The following is a 16,983-nucleotide window of genomic DNA, read 5'->3' on the forward strand; positions in this document are numbered from 1 at the left end:
GACAGTCTCCTGGCATGAAGATGAAGCATGTGGAGCCTCTGATGTAACCGATGAAAATGGGGTTGTTTGAGAAGATCTGGTCTCTGTGGCAGGCGAATGGGGGGTTCCACCAGTGCTTCCAGAAGGTCGGGAAACCACTCCTTCTTGTGGCCAGAAGGGGGCGATCAAGGTGAGATCCAGACGCTTGGTTGCCCTCCTTTGTTGAGGACTGACCTCACCAGAGAGAACGGAGGAAAAGCATAGGCTTGAAGTCCCTCCCAGTCCTGCAAAAGAGAGTCTGTCCCGGCACTCTGAGGAGGTCTGGTAAGGGGCGAAGAATATCTGGCACCGAAAATTCAGTGGGGTGGCGTGCAGACTCGACTGTCGAAGACTTCCTGGCAAAAGTGTCCACTCCGACCCTTGAACTTCGTTCAGTTCTCGACAAGGCGTCTGCTAAGACGTTGTGATGGCCCAAGATAAACTGAGGGACCAACGTAATCCCCCTGTCTTCTGCCCAACACAGGATTGATCGGGCTTCTTGAGTGAGAAGATCCTCGACTGTGTGCCGCCTTGGTTTCTCAAGTACGAGACTGCTGTGGTGTGTCGACAAAGATCGCGACAACCAACTCCAACAGTTGTTCCTGAAATGAAAGAAGGCCTAGGTACACTGCCCTCAGTTCCCTCCAATTTATTGACATGATCCTCTCCTCCTCTAACCAAAGGCCCGAAGTGGCTTCGGAGCCCACGGGTGTGCGCCCCACCTTGCTCCGAGGCGTCTGACCAAAACATTAGGTCCGGAGGAACCGAAAGAAGAGATGTCCCTGACTTGAGGCGGTGAACTTGCATCGACCAACGGAGATCCTTCCGACATTGTGGAGAAGAGGCGACTATCGTGTCCTCGGACACGAAATCCCATGACTGGCGAAGTGTCGACTGAAGGGACCTCATTCTGAGACGACCTTCGGGAACCAGTTGGATGAGGGATGACAAATGACCCAGGAGAGACCTCCAAAGAGAAACTGGCTGCGTTACGGAGGACAAAAATTCTTCGATCAGACTCAGAAAGCTTGTCTATCCGTTTCTGAGCGGGAGAAGCCCTCAAAAATCTGGGAATTCAAAAACAATCCCCAGATAAGTCATGATCTGGCCAAGGGATTAGATTGGACTTGTCGAAGTTGACACGAATGCCCAACTCGACACAAAGAAGCAAAACTATTTCCCTCGACCGGAGACATTTCTCTAGAGATTCGGCCTGGACTAGCCAATCATCCAGATACCGAAGCATCCTTACATTTAACTGATGCAGAATAGCTGAAACAGGAGCCATCACCCGAGAAAAGACCTGTGGAGCAGTGGTGAGGCCGAAAGAAACGGGTCTTTGAACTGGAAAACTCCCGAGTCCGTGAAAAACCGAAGGTAAGGTCTGCTTCTTGGATGGATGGGGATTTGCAGATAAGCATCCTGCAGATCGATGGAAATCATCCAGTCCCCCCTCCTGACGGATGAAAGGACAGTCTGGACCGTCTCCATCCTGAACTTGGACTTTAGAATGAACTTGTTCAAAACCGAAAGATCTATGATGGGGCGCCAGGCACCCGAGGCCTTTAGAACTACAAAAATCCGAGAGTAAAACCCGGGAGAAGGAGGAGCTCGCTCTATGGCATCCTTCTCCAAGAGGGCCGAAAGCTCCTTCTCCTAAGCTTGACCCTGATTGAGTGAGGGGAATACTGCTGAACTCGAGAGGACGATTGGAAAGTGGAGGTCTGGAAACAAAAGGGATCTCGTAACCTTCCTTCAGGACCTCCACCACCCAAGCATCCACCGCTCTCCCCTGCCAAGCTGACCAATGGCAGGAGAGACAAGCTCCTACTGCGGTCTCCAGGCGAGGTGATGACTCCTACTTCCGAAAATTCTTACGTAGAGACAAGGAAGAAGAAGAAGAAGAAGAAGGTCCTCCTGGAGGTTGAGCTCTTTCTCTGCCCTTAGAGCCACGCCAAGAACCTCTCCCGCGTTTCAAAGGGTGAGCACCAGAGGATGAAGTAGAGGCACCAGCAACCTGAGATATACTCTGGAAAAAAAGAGCCAGAAGGAGGTTGTTGGGCTGGAGCAGAAGGTACAGATCTGGTTCTAAACTTACGCTTACTCCTTGAAGGAACGGGAGGAAGACAGAGGAAAAAGCTCTTGATAAGGCCCAGTGAGCTTGGAAGAGGCATCACCTTGATGTTCCTTCAAAACCTCAGAAAGCACAGAAATATCGAAAAGGAAATCGCCAAAAGGAGAAGAGGACAACAGACGGGTTCTCTGAATCTCCGATACAGAGGAGGGTAACTGCGACAAATACAGGTTACGCCTTAGAGAAACAAGAAAGGCCTGCATTGAAGCAGCAAGCTCGTTCTGATGTACAGAAGCGATTGAAATGGATGAGCAGAATTTCTCAAAAAGAGGAGCATCAGGAGGAACAAACCCAGAGTCCTTGATATACATTAAAAGCCCTCCGAGGACCCACATATTGAAGGATTGAGCTTCTTGTAAGGAGCTCATAACAGACTCCATAGCAATAAAATCTTCAATTGAGACAGAGACCGAAGCCTTAGAAGGCAAGGGTTGACTTGAAAGTCGGACAAAATCAGGATTTGGCTTGGGGGGTCGAGAGAATGAAGAATCATCCGCCACCTGGTAAACTCCTCTCCGGTGTCGTAGAAGAGAAGAGAGCTTCCTCCTTCTTCCCTTCCCCGATCACCTTCGAAAGTTTATCGGCAACGTCCGCCCTCACTCTCGCGAACCTCTGGGCAAAGGGAAAACGTAAAAATTCCCGTGACCGGGAAGGACCGTCAAGAAAAATCCCTTCTGTAATACAACGAGGCGGAGGCTGCTTCTGCTCTTTAGGCCTCGCCTGAGGAAGAAAACTCAAAATTAAATCAAAAAAAGTTTCTTGAATTCTACATCATGACATCCATTCGAGGAAACATCATATCACACGAATCCGCGTCATCATCATCATCATCGTCAGTCCTAACTTAGAAACTTCCCCTGAAGTAAAATCCTGACGACTAGCTATCTTAGGTCTGACACTAATATCCCTTCCCCCTTCTCCTAAATAAGCGCCCTTTGGCACTGTTACGGGACTAACAGGGGACACGTTGGGTAAAGATTCGTTAGGCACCTGCCCGGACCGGATCCCCCCTAGGCCTTCGCCACGACAGCACCGTTACCCATGGTGCTGTCGACAGGTACCTGACGAGGGGCTGAAAATGCATCTAAAAGAGTGTTAGACATTCTAGTAAAGGCTTCTTGAAATTCTCTGACAGATTGTTAAACTTAGCTGAAATATCTCTATCTAGACTAAGCTGTAATTTCTTAAAATTCTGTTTCCAGGTAGTTTCCATTGCCAAAATCTTTGAATCTACATCAGAAAAATAACTTCACTAATTACCGGTTGTACAGGGGGTCAAAGCATCAATTAATTCAGAATCGGAGTCGTACGATACCGAAACCGAGAGCCAAGAACCATTGAGCGCCCAAGTCAAGATTCGTTTTTAGATACAGTTCTAGCAATCGATTTCTTTTTCTCCTTAACCGATCTTTTACGCTGCAAGATTGTTTGGCGTTTCATATAAGCAGTCATATCCTCGTCTGGACCAGGGCTTACATTACGTCACAACGAGAAGTCAAGTTACAAACCTGTCCACGACAAGAGCTACAAATGTCATGGGGTTCATACTCCCTGCTACTCATCCTTGTCCCACAAACCGGGCAGTTCCTGATGTTGCTGGCAGAAAGAAGCATCGTAATTTCTTGGCAATCCATTGTAGAATTGGACAGGTCAGTAGTTCCGGGTCGCGCAAAAGTTCGTAATTTAAGATAAGAACCACAACAGAAATCAAAGTTAATTCACTATTTCGTGATGTAATGCGTGAGTGGTAATTCACATAAAGTCTCATTTAACAAATAATGAAAGCTTTAAAGGCAAAAAATGTTTAAGGAATTTATAAAGAGCGGCCGTGATGTAAACAACACGGGCGCTCGTTAACAACTGATTTGAGGGAAGGTTTTTGTATCTGTCAACGACAGTGTTGCCAACTGGCGGACAGAATAGGAGGTAACAGGGTTGCCAATGTGGTAAATTTTGGTGCGGTTTTTGGGGAGGATTTTAGGGCTAGATATTATATTAGGTATATGTATTATATATATATATATATATATATATATATATATATATATATATACACACACAGTAGTACCTCGAGATACGAAAGGCTCAACTTACGAAAAATCCAAGTTACGAAAGCAAAGATGAAAAATTTTACTGCTCTACATACGAAAAGTTTTCAAGATACGAAAGGTTTCTGAAAGTCCGAGATTCGCCCCATAACAATTTTGAAACTCGCGCCGCACGCCGCCATCTTAGTTATAGTAGACTCACCACCATCCTCCTGCTCCTCCCATGGGTTCCTGATTTGCTAGCCAAGCCATGAATCCTTCTCTCTAATTGGACAGCATCCCTCCCATCATGCATCTTCTATACATATGTACTACGTGTTGGCGTGCTTTACCTCGGCCACTTCGCACCCGAAATTTTACCGTACGCAATCGGCATTCGTTCGCTCCAACGATTTCGTTTAGTAACGTAAATTCGTTAGTGATTTCGTTGCAGTACGTACATATTATCGTGTTGTGCTACTTTATCGTGTTGTGAGAACGTAACTTAATTACGTACAGTACATAGAGTCATGGGTCCCAAGAAAAGTGCTGAAGTTCACAGAAAGAAGAGAATGCTTTCTATGGAGATAAAAATGGAGATAATAAAAAAGTATGAAGCTGGCTTGCGGTTGAGTGTGATCGCTAAGGAATACGGCTGAAATCCGTCGACGATAGGCACCATCCTTAAGCAGAAGGAAGCCATCAAAGCAGCTACACCTTCCAGGGCGTCACTATTTTGTCCAACAAGAGGAGCCATGTGCATAACTGAAATGGAAAGGCTGCTTCTTGTATGGATCGAGGACAAAGAAATCGATGGCGATAGGATAACCGAGACGGCAATCTGCCAAGAAGGCCAGCGCTATTTTCGGCGATTTGATTGCCCAAGCCAAAGACGACGGCGGAGAGGGGACATCAATGGCAACCCAAGAGTTCAAGGCTTCTCATGGGTGGTTCGAAAAATTCCGTAAACGGACTGGCATACATTCAGAAAAAAGTAAAACGAAATGTAAAAATCAAAAAAAGACAAAATAAATTTTATTTTAAGTTTTTTGTAAAGTTAAGTGTTACAGTTTTGTTAATGTGTTTTGTAAAGTTTAGTTTGTTTTTTGACATTTTTTTATGTGTTTCGTAAAGTTAAGTGTACGTATCTGCCATTTGTCCTCCTCCTTCTCCTCTGCCGCCACTTTCGGAGATAGCCTCACTCGAAAGGTAAGCTCAACATTTTACGTTACAGTAATAATATTCTTGTACACTAATATACACTTTATTTACAGTTTGGATTTTTATTCTTAATTTAGGTATTGAATGGTCCAAATTGTTGTAGTATTTCATTGTTTATAGGTCAATTTAGCTTTATTATGAAATTTAATGGGGTGTTTTTGGAGGGCTTGGAACGGATTAGCCATTTTACATGTAAAATGTGTTCCAAGATACGAAAAAACTCATTATACGAAGGCCGCCTCGGAACGGATTAATTTCGTATCTCGAGGTACTATGTATATATATATTTATCTATATATATAGATATATATATATATATATATATATATATATATATATATATATATATATATATATATATATACAGTGGTCCCCCCGTATTCGCGGGGATGCATACCAGACCCCCCGTGAATAGTTTAGAACCCGCGAATGTTTGGAACCCCTCCCCTATAAAAATGCTAAAAACAGCCTATTTTGTTAGTTAAAACTCAAGAAAAACCCACTAAACATTTCCTACATGGTTTTTTTAATAGTTTTATCACAAAAAGTGCATTTTATGATGAAATTCATCAAAAAAAACAGGAATTTGTGGATATTTATCATAGAAAAATACGCAAATGCACGAATTTTCCTGTGAATAATGCAGGGAAACGTTCCCGAGAGAAATCCGCGAATGTGTGAGTCCGCGAATCTGGAGAACGCGAATACGAGGGGTCCACTGATGTATGTATGTATGTATGTATGTATGTATATATGTATATATATATATTAATATATATATTATATATAGAATATTATATATATATATATATATATATATATATAATATAGTGGTCCCCCCGTATTCGCGGGGATGCGTACCACCCCCCCCCCCCCCCCCGTGATAGTTAGAACCCGCGAATGTTTGGAACCCCTATAAAATTGCTAAAAACAGCCTATTTTGTTAGTTAAAATTCAAGAAAAACCCACTAAAAAATTTTCTACTATGGTTTTTTCAATAGTTTTTATCACAAAAAGTGCATTTTATGATGAAATTCATCAAAAAAAACCAGGAATTTGTGGATATTTATCATAGAAAAATACCGCGAATGCGCGAATTTTCCGCGAATAATGCAGGAAACATTCCCGAGAGAAATCCGCGAATGTGTGAGTCTGCGAATCTGGAGAACGTGAATACGGGGGGTCCACACACGCACACCCTTGCCACCCCCTCCCTATCAAGGGTTGAACTTGGATTTGAGAGACTTCAGAGGTGCCACTATCTCAGTGATCTCAAAAACTATGGATTAGACACTAACATCTGTCATTTTCAGTTATTTTTATGCCACCCCCATCCCACCCTTTTCACTCCCCCGCCCCCCTCCCTATTGGGGCTGAACTTGGATTTAACGGGCATTGGGAGTGTTGATATTCAACTCAGTGACCTTGAAAACTATGGGTTAGACATTTATATCTGTCGTTTTCTGTTATATTTACTTATTTCTCCCTTCCTACCGCCCCTTTTCACCCCCATCCCTATTGGGGCTAGACTTTAACTTGAAGGGTATCAGGAGTGTCACTTTTAATTTCGGCAACCTTAAAAACTATGGAATGGGCACTAATATCTGTCGTTTTCTGTATTTTTATTTTTCCTTTTCACCCCTCCTTTCCCACATACACCCTTTGGTGTCAGTGATGTCTTACTCACACAGTATTCGTTCCCAGATGCGAAGTTATTATATATATATTAGATATATATAATATATATATATATATACCATGTCTGGTTGAAATTGCTACTTGCATGTCAAGTGTTTGTGGCACATCCACACATCATTCATACATAAAAACATATACTACTACATACATACATACAGTAGTACCTCGAGATACGAAAGGCTCAACTTACGAAAAACTCGAGATACGAAAGCCAAAGCGAAAAATTTTACTGCTCCACATACGAAAAGTTTTCAAGATACGAAAGGTTTCTGAAAGTCCGAGATTCGCCCGGATAACAATTTTGAAACTCGCACCTTAGTACTAGTAGACTCGCCACCATCCTCCTGCTCTCCCATTGGTTCCTGATGCTAGCCAAGCCATGAGATCCTTCTCTCCTATTGGGCAGCATACCTCCCATCATGCATCTACGTACTAGTACGTAGCAGCGTTCTTCTTCAGCCATTGCTTCTCACCAGTGTTATCGTACGCATGCGGAATTCGTTCGTTCACATATACAATTTAGTTTGTTAACGTAAATTCGTGTTAGTGATTTCGTTGTGCTACTTTATTGTTTATCGAAAAAAGACACCCCGAAAAGGCTCACACAGGTCGTATGCTTGCGCAGTTCGATGACGTTTGCCTGAGTCGTTTCCAGGAACACATGGTGAAAAGTAGGCAAAAGCAATCTTCCTTGGATGTTTATTTTTAAAGAGGCCTTCAGCATTAGCAAGAGTAAGCAAAAAGGAAGAACCAAGTGATAAAAAACAGAAAGTTGAAAGCAAAAAGGAAGAACCAAGTGATGAAAAACAGAACGTTGAAAGTGGTGATGAAGTTGAAATTCTGTAAAAAAAAAAAGAAAAAAAAATCCTACGTAAAAGTAAAAAAAAAGTTAAAAATAAAAAAAATATAAAAAAAATTTAATTTGTAGATTTTTGTAAGTTAAGTGTTACAGTTTTGTTAATGTGTTTCGTAAATTTTAGTTTTATAGTTTTCCATAAATTTTTTATGTGTTTTCGTAAAGTTAAGTGTACGTGCGTATGTACGTTATCTGCCGTTTGTCCTCCTCCTCCTCTGCCGCCACTTTCGGAGATAGCCTCACTCGAAAGGTAAGCTTCCACATTTTACATTACGTAAGTAATATTTCTGTACACTATATACACTTTATTTACAGGTTTTGCATTTTCTTAATTTAGGTATTGAATGGTCCAAATTGTTGTAGTATTTCATTGTTTATAGGTCAATTTAGCTTTATTATGAAATTTAATGGGGTGTTTTTGGAGGGCTTGGAACGGATTAGCCATTTTACATGTAAAATGTGTTCCAAGACACGAAAAACTCATGATACGAAAGGCGCCTCGGAACGGGTTAATTTCGTATCTCGAGGTACCACTGTACATCCACTTAAATATATATATGATATAAATGGATAGAAGATATAGATATTACAACTTACCTAACATTACTGTAACCAACTGCCATCATGGCCAACTGTGCTGTTCTTGCACGAATACCAGCAAGACAAATAACTGCAATAGGTTCATCCAAAGCCGGCTTCTTGAATCCAAATTTTTCTGCAAATTTGTCATCTTGTAATAAGATATCTGGTCCAAAGGACTGCACTGAAAATACAGAAAACCCTTGAAAGTACTGTTCTCAAAATATTCCTTTACCAATTAAAGATAAGGACTATATTAATAACTTTTCAATACTCCATACCAAACACAAACTTATTTTCATGTTTATAGCCTTTATAGTACAGCTACTCATTTCAATTGGGACTACAGCTATACGATAACAAACTTCTGCTTAGGTAAGTTACTCACTGAACCTGCAAGAACTGATGGACAATAGGCATAAAAGCAGCGATATTAATGAAAATGAAGACAATGCTATCTTTAACTCTTAGACATAAAAATGATTTACGCATGTACAACTATAAAATCATACTCTGTAGAGAAATATTGAAACAAAATAACTGTTGTTCTACAATGCCCAATAGCACAGCCTCAATGATGGAAAAAAAAATCCTATTTGTAATGTTCATTCATGACAAGAAATGAGGGATTAACAGAAGTTACTAACTAAATGTTCCCTTTCGACTGACTGCTCCTCATCACATGTCCAAACTATCTCAATCTTTTAAATCTCAGTTCATTTTAAAACAGCGGGACCATCCCTACCACTTCCTAAAAGCAAGACCATCTCTACCACTTCATCAATCATACTACAAACTAATTACACTCTGGAAAATTAGTATTCTATGGATAAACCCTTTCAAAAATTTCCTCTAATTTCTTTTTCAGGCCCCATATTTCCACTGCACTGTATGACTGTCTCTTGCTTCAATGTCCAGCACATCTACAGTTTAACAGAAATATTCCATCTCTTATACTATTCCGTGCATTCTTTAACAACATAAGTCTCCAATGAAGGAAAACAGAAAAGACTTTGTTAAAATGAAACAAGAAAGTTGAATCACAAGCTTCTAGTTCTGATGGATTTAGCCCCTGGGCGATCAAGAGTAGAAGAAATTGCTCTTAATTTCTGTGTTATCTACAACACATCCTTTGACCATAAAAAACAGAGGGAGTATGAATTCCAAATATATTGCACTAACATTCATGAGGGTTTTATAGATGAACCAGGGAACCACACGCCTATAACCCTAACTTCAGCTCCTGGGAAGGTACCTGACTCAAGAACATGCCATAATAACACAGAATCAGAATCTTCTAATAGTAGATGGCCAAATTGGATTTTGTAATGAAACTTTATGAGTTATAGGTTGCCCAATGAGATAGTACCACTAGATAGATTAAGGTCCCTTCTATGGCTGGACAGTATTCTCTTGCTGGGTCACTCTGGTCACAGATTTTTTCTATTCCTACACCAACTCAGAAGAATCTGGCAAATTCATTTCATATCTTTCACTGTTTACACAGACTTGACAACCAACACTAAACACCCTACACTACTTACCCTATGCTATCTGCACTTTCTTTTGTGTTGAAGATCCTAGCCTGGTAAGGGTCTCTTCTAAGAGAAGGATACTCTAAAATAAGCAATTGTTCTTCAATCTTGGATGGTGCCATAGGGTCTTTCACTGTCTTGGATTGAAGTTCCCTTGTTTGGGGTTACAGTTAAGCACACTTTTCTGTTGTTTTTCTCATGTTTTACAAAGAGTATGCAGGCCGAGCTTAGTAGAAGGGCCGAGGATGCCTGGTGGTTTAGCAAAAGGTTGCCTTATCCTAATCATTTTCTTTAACTTAACCCATGAATTAATTTTCAAAACAACCACTACTGTCCTTCCTTCAGTGTCTGGCAAACCTAGAGTTGCATTTATCCTTGCTGGGTGTGCTGGCTCCTCTAATTGACCAGTTTCATTCCAGTGATAATTTTGATAATTTTGCTTTTTTATGGGCATACAATTTTCAGATTTATTTCACACATATACATTTATACACACACATATAGTTTTTCTTAAATTTGCAGATAAAGTATTCCTTTATGCTTACTTCATATGTTCCTTTTTTTGGCAATACTGAACTGAATCTTGGTGGTACACACAATCAATCATGGAAATGTATATTATGTATTAAGGCCCATGGATTATCTAAGAAGAATAAAAAAGACTTGGATGCTGTTGCTGTTAATTTTGATATCTTCCTTTGCAAAGAATCTTGAGTCTGATTTGTAATATATTTCAGAACTGCTGATTCTAGAGTTTAGAAACCCATTTTACTCACATGCATAATGCTATTCCAAGGGCCCATGGAGTGGCTCTATATATAAGAGAGGGCTTTTCAACATCACACAGGCTACTGTATGAATGTGGATGTCATGAAACAAGTGGTAAAGTCTGAGGAAGACTGATAAATCGCTAGCTACAAGAACCTACATTTGTATATCACTGATTGCTTACCAAAATGGCAGCAGTTTGGGATGCTGACTCTATCCAGACTAACTGCCTTCCCCTTCAGGATGCTGGTGAGTGTTACATGCCATTCTTTTCCAGCTGCTTTGGACCCACCTGTAACTCAAGTACAAACTCCATAGGTCTGATTTTTATCTTTATTATTGGCAAGTCTCCAATATCTATCCTTTCTGAAGTTTTGGCTCACGCTTCTACCTGCCCTGCCTCCAAAACTAGTGTTCAGGTGAATATTGATTAATGGGGTTGAATTAAATAATCTTCCTATAAATAAACTTTTCAATACAAATTCACAAATCATTATGTTAGTTCCCTCCTCCCGTCCCCTCCCCTCTCACTCTGATTATGGATTCTTTCACGAAGTGAAGAGTAAAACAATACATGATAATGTGCAGTAGTGGACTGACATAGGCTGATAGAACTGGGATTTTTTCACAGAAAAAAATCAATATATTATTAACTAACTTGTATTAAGAGATGTTTTTATGCTAAAAAACATAATTTTCTTTTAAATAAAACAAAAACATACTGGAATTCTCATTTTTAAAATAGGCTAACCAGACCACTGAGCTGGCTATCAGCTCTCATAGGGCTGGCCCAAAGGATTAGGATGAAATACCAGGTCTATGCCATATGCCAAGAACTGGGACCAAATAGGTTATTCACATGGTGATGAATGAATGAAAATGAAATTTTAAAGAAACAAACTATGGTACATGGCATATACTTTTACACTAGAATACATGTACACATTAAATACATTTGCTCATTTCCATACATACACAAAAATAAGTAAATAAAATAAACAAGTTAAATATTTATAGGTTTAAAAACAATAGCCTTCGACCATTTGGTCAGAATAATTAAAGGACTCATATAAATAAAATAAAGACAATACCTTTCATATTTTTGGAATTTGGAATCATTCCAATCTGGTTTAACTCCTTGGGTGTTCGCACATCAATCACTGTTATGTCATTTTTTTCAACCCTCTGCTTCAATTCTTCAAATTCAATATCTGAAATAAAAAACTGATCTGACACCTTTCTCATGAAATAAAGGAAACCAACTCAAATAACTTAAAATATGTATAAACAAGGAAAAATTTAGACAGCACAACTCATAACTCAGTATATCATTAAATATCAAGAATTGATGGAAAACACCAGTTGCATTTAACAGACCCTCAAAATTAAGAATCCATTTCATGTATTAAGGGGGCCGGCCGGCTAATGCCGTTTTTTAACGACAGGACTTTGACATTCATACCACTTAATAAGGTGACTTGGGACATCTCCAAACCGCATATGATTTTCGCCTCTGACCTTCGTTTTTGTGACGCCAGGGCAATTTATCCCGAAAATAACCATTTTTCAAATTCTATCTCCTCCCTTGATATTTAATATTAAGATCTGGGATTACTATCATATATAGACCTGATGTAGACCTCCAATCAAATGGAGAGTTTTTTTTCTAAAAGTCATTTTTTTGCTAGATATGAATTTTTCAATATGGTAAAAAAATAAACCCTATAAATTACGAGAAAAAATTTATAAAAAAAAAGAAGAAACTAAAATTGAAAAAAAGGGCTCTATTTGATTGTTCTATAATGTCTTTCTAAGTTATATACTAAATTCCAATATTATAGCTTTAAAATTAAGTGAGGAGATAGATTTTGAAGGTCAATAAGTACAGTAGTACCTCGAGATACGAATTTAATCCGTTCCGAGGCGCCCTTCGTATCATGAAGTTTTCGTATCTTGGACCACATTTTACATGTAAAATGCCTAATCCGTTCCAAGCCCTCCAAAAACACAACAGTAAATTATATTTCCAGGCCTAAAACACATGTTCTAGGGTTACGACGCCGATCCGCCGGAAGAAATATGACTCCAAAAAGGCAAAATACTGTACATACTTGAGTAATATTCAACTGCATGTAATGTTCAACCCCATTTTTACTGCATATATTAGGACTTTAGCATATGTCCCTTAGCAATAAGCCTAGCCTATGTTAGCGGTTGCTACTGTAGCCTAGTCTATGATTCTGACATCTAAACCTAAGAGCTAAAAGCTTAGAATATGCCAATAAAATGTATAAATAATCAGTATGTACTCATTTCAATAATTATTAATTAATCATTGACTATAATACACAAGCAAAAAAAAAAAAAAACCTTCCAATCGATTGTTTACATTCAGCTCTTACCCGTCTTACGAAGTTACGAGTACCGAACGAACGCCAAGCAATCATTTTTCCTAGCACACAGTAAGCCATAAATTTTCATTAGTATCTCTCTTCAACTAATGAAACTACCAAACAGTTTAATAACCATTCATTTCTATTCTTTATTCTATCTTTACCTATTGGAGATATACCGAGTTACTGACAGCTATAATGAAACATACGTATACGTAACGTAATAATAAAACAGAAGAAGAATCCTAAAAAATGATATTGTTATTTTTACAATAAAGTTTTGTACATACTTACCTGGCAGATATATACTTAGCTACGTCTCTGACGTCACGACAGAATTCAAAAACTCGCGGCAAATGCGACAGGTAGGTCAGGTGATCTACCCCACCCGCCGCTGGGTGGCAGGTGTATGAACCAATCCCCCTTTCCAGTCATAATTTTCTTCCACCTGTCTCCTGAGGGGAGGCTGGGAGGGCCATCAATCGTATATATCTGCAGGTAAGTATGTACAAAACTTTATTGTAAATAACAATATCATTTTTGTAAACTGAACTTTCCTGCCAGATATATACTTAGCTGATTGACACCCTTGGTGGAGGGAAAAAGACAGAGCTAACAAGAAAAGGGGAAACAACATCTGTTGTAGGATAACTAACAAACCTTGGTTCTTACCTGATAAGGCTGAAGACTTCATAGTTACTGTCTATTAGTCTGCAAAGCCTGAAGAGCTACAGCGAGGGCGTGACCTACAGCTGAAAAGACTCTTTGGGTCTACCGAAGGGATTTGATATCCACTTACTCAGTAGAATCCAAGTCGGATCATGTCAATGGGGATTCGCCCTCTTAAATGACAGAGCCTGACCATACCAATGCAGGGAGCTCTACCACAAACAGATCACCTAACCATTCTAATGTTAGCAATACGAATAGAAAGAGATGCCTACCCGCATCCTCTTTCAAAAACAACCATAAAAAAACACAATACAAACAATAGGGGAAAAAATTTACAAAGGATATGCTTCAGCTCCCTGCCCCAGCACCGAATCCGCCGATACATACGGGCCTAACGCGAAGCACTTATCGTAAGTAATCTTGACGTCTCTAAGGTAGTGGTTCGCGAATACTGAATTGCATCTCCAGAATGTTGCTTTCATCAGATTCTGGAGTGACATATTCTTGTTGAAAGCCAAGGACGTAGCAATGGCTCTTACCTCGGAGCCTTGACTTTCAAAAGCTTGAACTGATCCTCACCGCAAGCCAAATGTGCTTCCTTCACGAGGCTTCTAATAAAGAAGGACAAAGCATTTTTAGACAATGGTCTACTGGGATCCTTTACAGAGCACCAAAGTCTGTCCTTAATGCCCTTAAGAGACTTCTTCCGCTGGAGGTAGTATCTTAAAGTCCTCACAGGGCAAAGAGTTCTTTCCGGCTCTTCCCCTACCAGGGAGCTAAGCCTGGAACCTCAAAACTCCTTGGCCAAGGATTTGAGGGGTCTCGTTCTTAGCTAGAAAAGAAGGAAGGAAGGAACAAATCATGGAATCTCCTTTGAAACCTACCCTTCCTTCTAGAGCATGAAGCTCACTACTCTCTTGGCAGATGCTAAAGCCAAAGAAACAGAGCCTTCTTCGTAAGATCCTTGAAAGAAGATGACTGGGGAGGTTCGAACTTCGAGGACCTCAGGAAACGAAGAACCACATCCAGGTTCCAGCTCGGAATTTGAGACGAGGGTTCTTGCAAGTTTCGAAAGATCTTAGCAGATCATGTAGATCTTTGTTGTTGGAGATATCTAAGTTTCCTGTGCCTAAACACAGCTGCTAACATGCTCCGATATCCTTTTGATGGTCGAAACTTTTTGCAAGACCGCATTTTTCCCTGAGAAAAACCAGGAAATCTGCGATTTGGGTCACAGAGGTACTGGAAGAGGAAAGCTTCTGGTTTCTGCACCAACGGCGAAAGACGTCCCACTTCGACTGGTAGACACTAAGGGTAGAGGGCCTTCTAGCTGAGGCAATAGCCTTCGCTGCCTTAGCTGAAAACCCCTTCGCTCTGACAAGACTTTTGACAGTCGAAAGCCAGTCAGATTGAGAGCGGGGAGGTTTTTGTGATACCTGTCGAAGTGGGGTTGTCTGAGCAGATCTACTCTTTGTGGAAGAGCTCTTGGAAAGTCTACCAGCCATTCCAGTACCTCTGTGAACCAATCTTGGGCCCGGCCAGAATGGAGCTACCAGCGTCATCCTTGTCGCTTCCGAGGCCGCAAACTTTCTGAGTGTTTGACTCAGAATCTTGAATGGAGGAAAAGCATAGACGTCCAGACCTCTCCAGTCTAGAAGGAAAGCATCGACTGACACTGCTCCTGGGTCCGAGATCGGGGAGCAGTAGAGTCTATTCTCTTGTTCTTTGCTGTCGCAAAAAGGTCGATATGAGGTCTGCCCCATAACCTCCACAGGTCCTGGCAAACTTCTGAGGTGCAGAGTCCACTCCGAGGGGAGCACTTGATTCCTCCTGCTCAGGAGATCGGCTCTGACATTCCTTTATCCCTGTACGAACCTGGTGAGGAGAAACGATCTTCCTTGCCTGAGACCACAACAGAAGTCCTTCGCTGTTTCGTACAGAAAGAGAAAGAGTGTGTCCCCCCCTGCTTTCTTATGTAAGCCAAGGCTGTGGTGTTGTCCGAGTTGACCTGAACTATAGCATTTTCGGACGTGGGGCTCGAAAGGCTTTAACGCCAACCACATGCCATCAACTCTTTGTTGTTGATGTGCCAGGACACCTGTTCCCCCTCCCAGGTGCCTGACACTTCTCTTGACCCTAGGGTCGCACCCCAACCCGTCTCCGATGCGTCGGAAAACAATACTTGGTTCGGGTTTGGCATGTACAGAGACAGACCTTCTGCAAATCGGAGAGGTCTGTCCACCACAGAAGGTCCTTCTTGATTCCTTTTGATATCCTGAAGGAGAATTCCAGGTCTAGAAGGAGGACACCTTATCCAGTTTCCGGTAAAGGGAAGAATTGGCGAGGTCTGAGATGCAACCTTCCTAGAGAACGAATTGCTTCAGCGAGGAAAGTGTCCCCAACAGACTCATCCACTCCCTCGCTGTGCATGCATCTTTCTCTAGGAAGGTCGTTAGTTTCTCTTGGCAACGAGCAATCCTCTCTGGTGACGGATATAGCCCCGAAAATCCGGAGAAACCATCCGAATCCCCAAGAATATATCAGCTCTTGAATGGGGATTAATTGTGACTTCTGGAAGTTCACCAGAAGCCCCAACGAACTTGCTAAAGTCAGTGTCTTTTTGTAGGTCCTCCAGACATCTTTCTTGTGAGCTTGCTCTGATCAGCCAATCGTCTAGATAGAGACAGCCCTCACTCCCTCCAAATGTAGCCACTGCGCTACATTCTTCATTAAACCCGTGAAAACTTGAGGGGCTGTCGAAAGGCCGAAGCACAAGGCCCTGATTGGAAGATCTTCCCTCCCATCATGAATCTCAGAAACTTCCGTGAAGAAGGATGGATAGGCACTGGAAGTAAGCGTCCTGAAGATCTAGGGACACCATCCAGTCCCTGGACGAAGAGCCGCCAACACTGAAGAAGTTGTCTCCATGGCAAACTTTCCTTTTTTCTACGAAGACATTCAGGGCGCTTACATCCAGAAACCGGTCTCCATCCTCCTGAGCTCTTGGGAACTAGGAAACAGTCGTTTTGTAAAAACCCGCAGAATGAGGATCTTTCACTAGTTCTATCGCCTCCTTCTCCAG

The 16,983-nt window shown here is 41.2% G+C and overlaps 1 protein-coding gene across 1 annotated transcript in view; it reads right to left on the minus strand.

The window, feature by feature from the left end:
• Positions 1–16,983, minus strand: part of LOC135221003 (rhodanese domain-containing protein CG4456-like) — a 233,333-nt gene that overhangs the window by 7,357 nt on the left and 208,993 nt on the right. The window contains exons 3-4 of the mRNA XM_064258717.1: positions 11,928–12,047; positions 8,552–8,717 (exon numbers count right to left, since the gene is read on the minus strand). Of these exons, the coding sequence (XP_064114787.1) occupies positions 8,552–8,717; positions 11,928–12,047 (286 nt within the window). The remainder of the gene's footprint in view (positions 1–8,551; positions 8,718–11,927; positions 12,048–16,983) is intronic.

The sequence above is a fragment of the Macrobrachium nipponense genome, chromosome 2, assembly GCF_015104395.2.
Source record: "Macrobrachium nipponense isolate FS-2020 chromosome 2, ASM1510439v2, whole genome shotgun sequence".
Taxonomy (NCBI): domain Eukaryota; kingdom Metazoa; phylum Arthropoda; class Malacostraca; order Decapoda; family Palaemonidae; genus Macrobrachium; species Macrobrachium nipponense.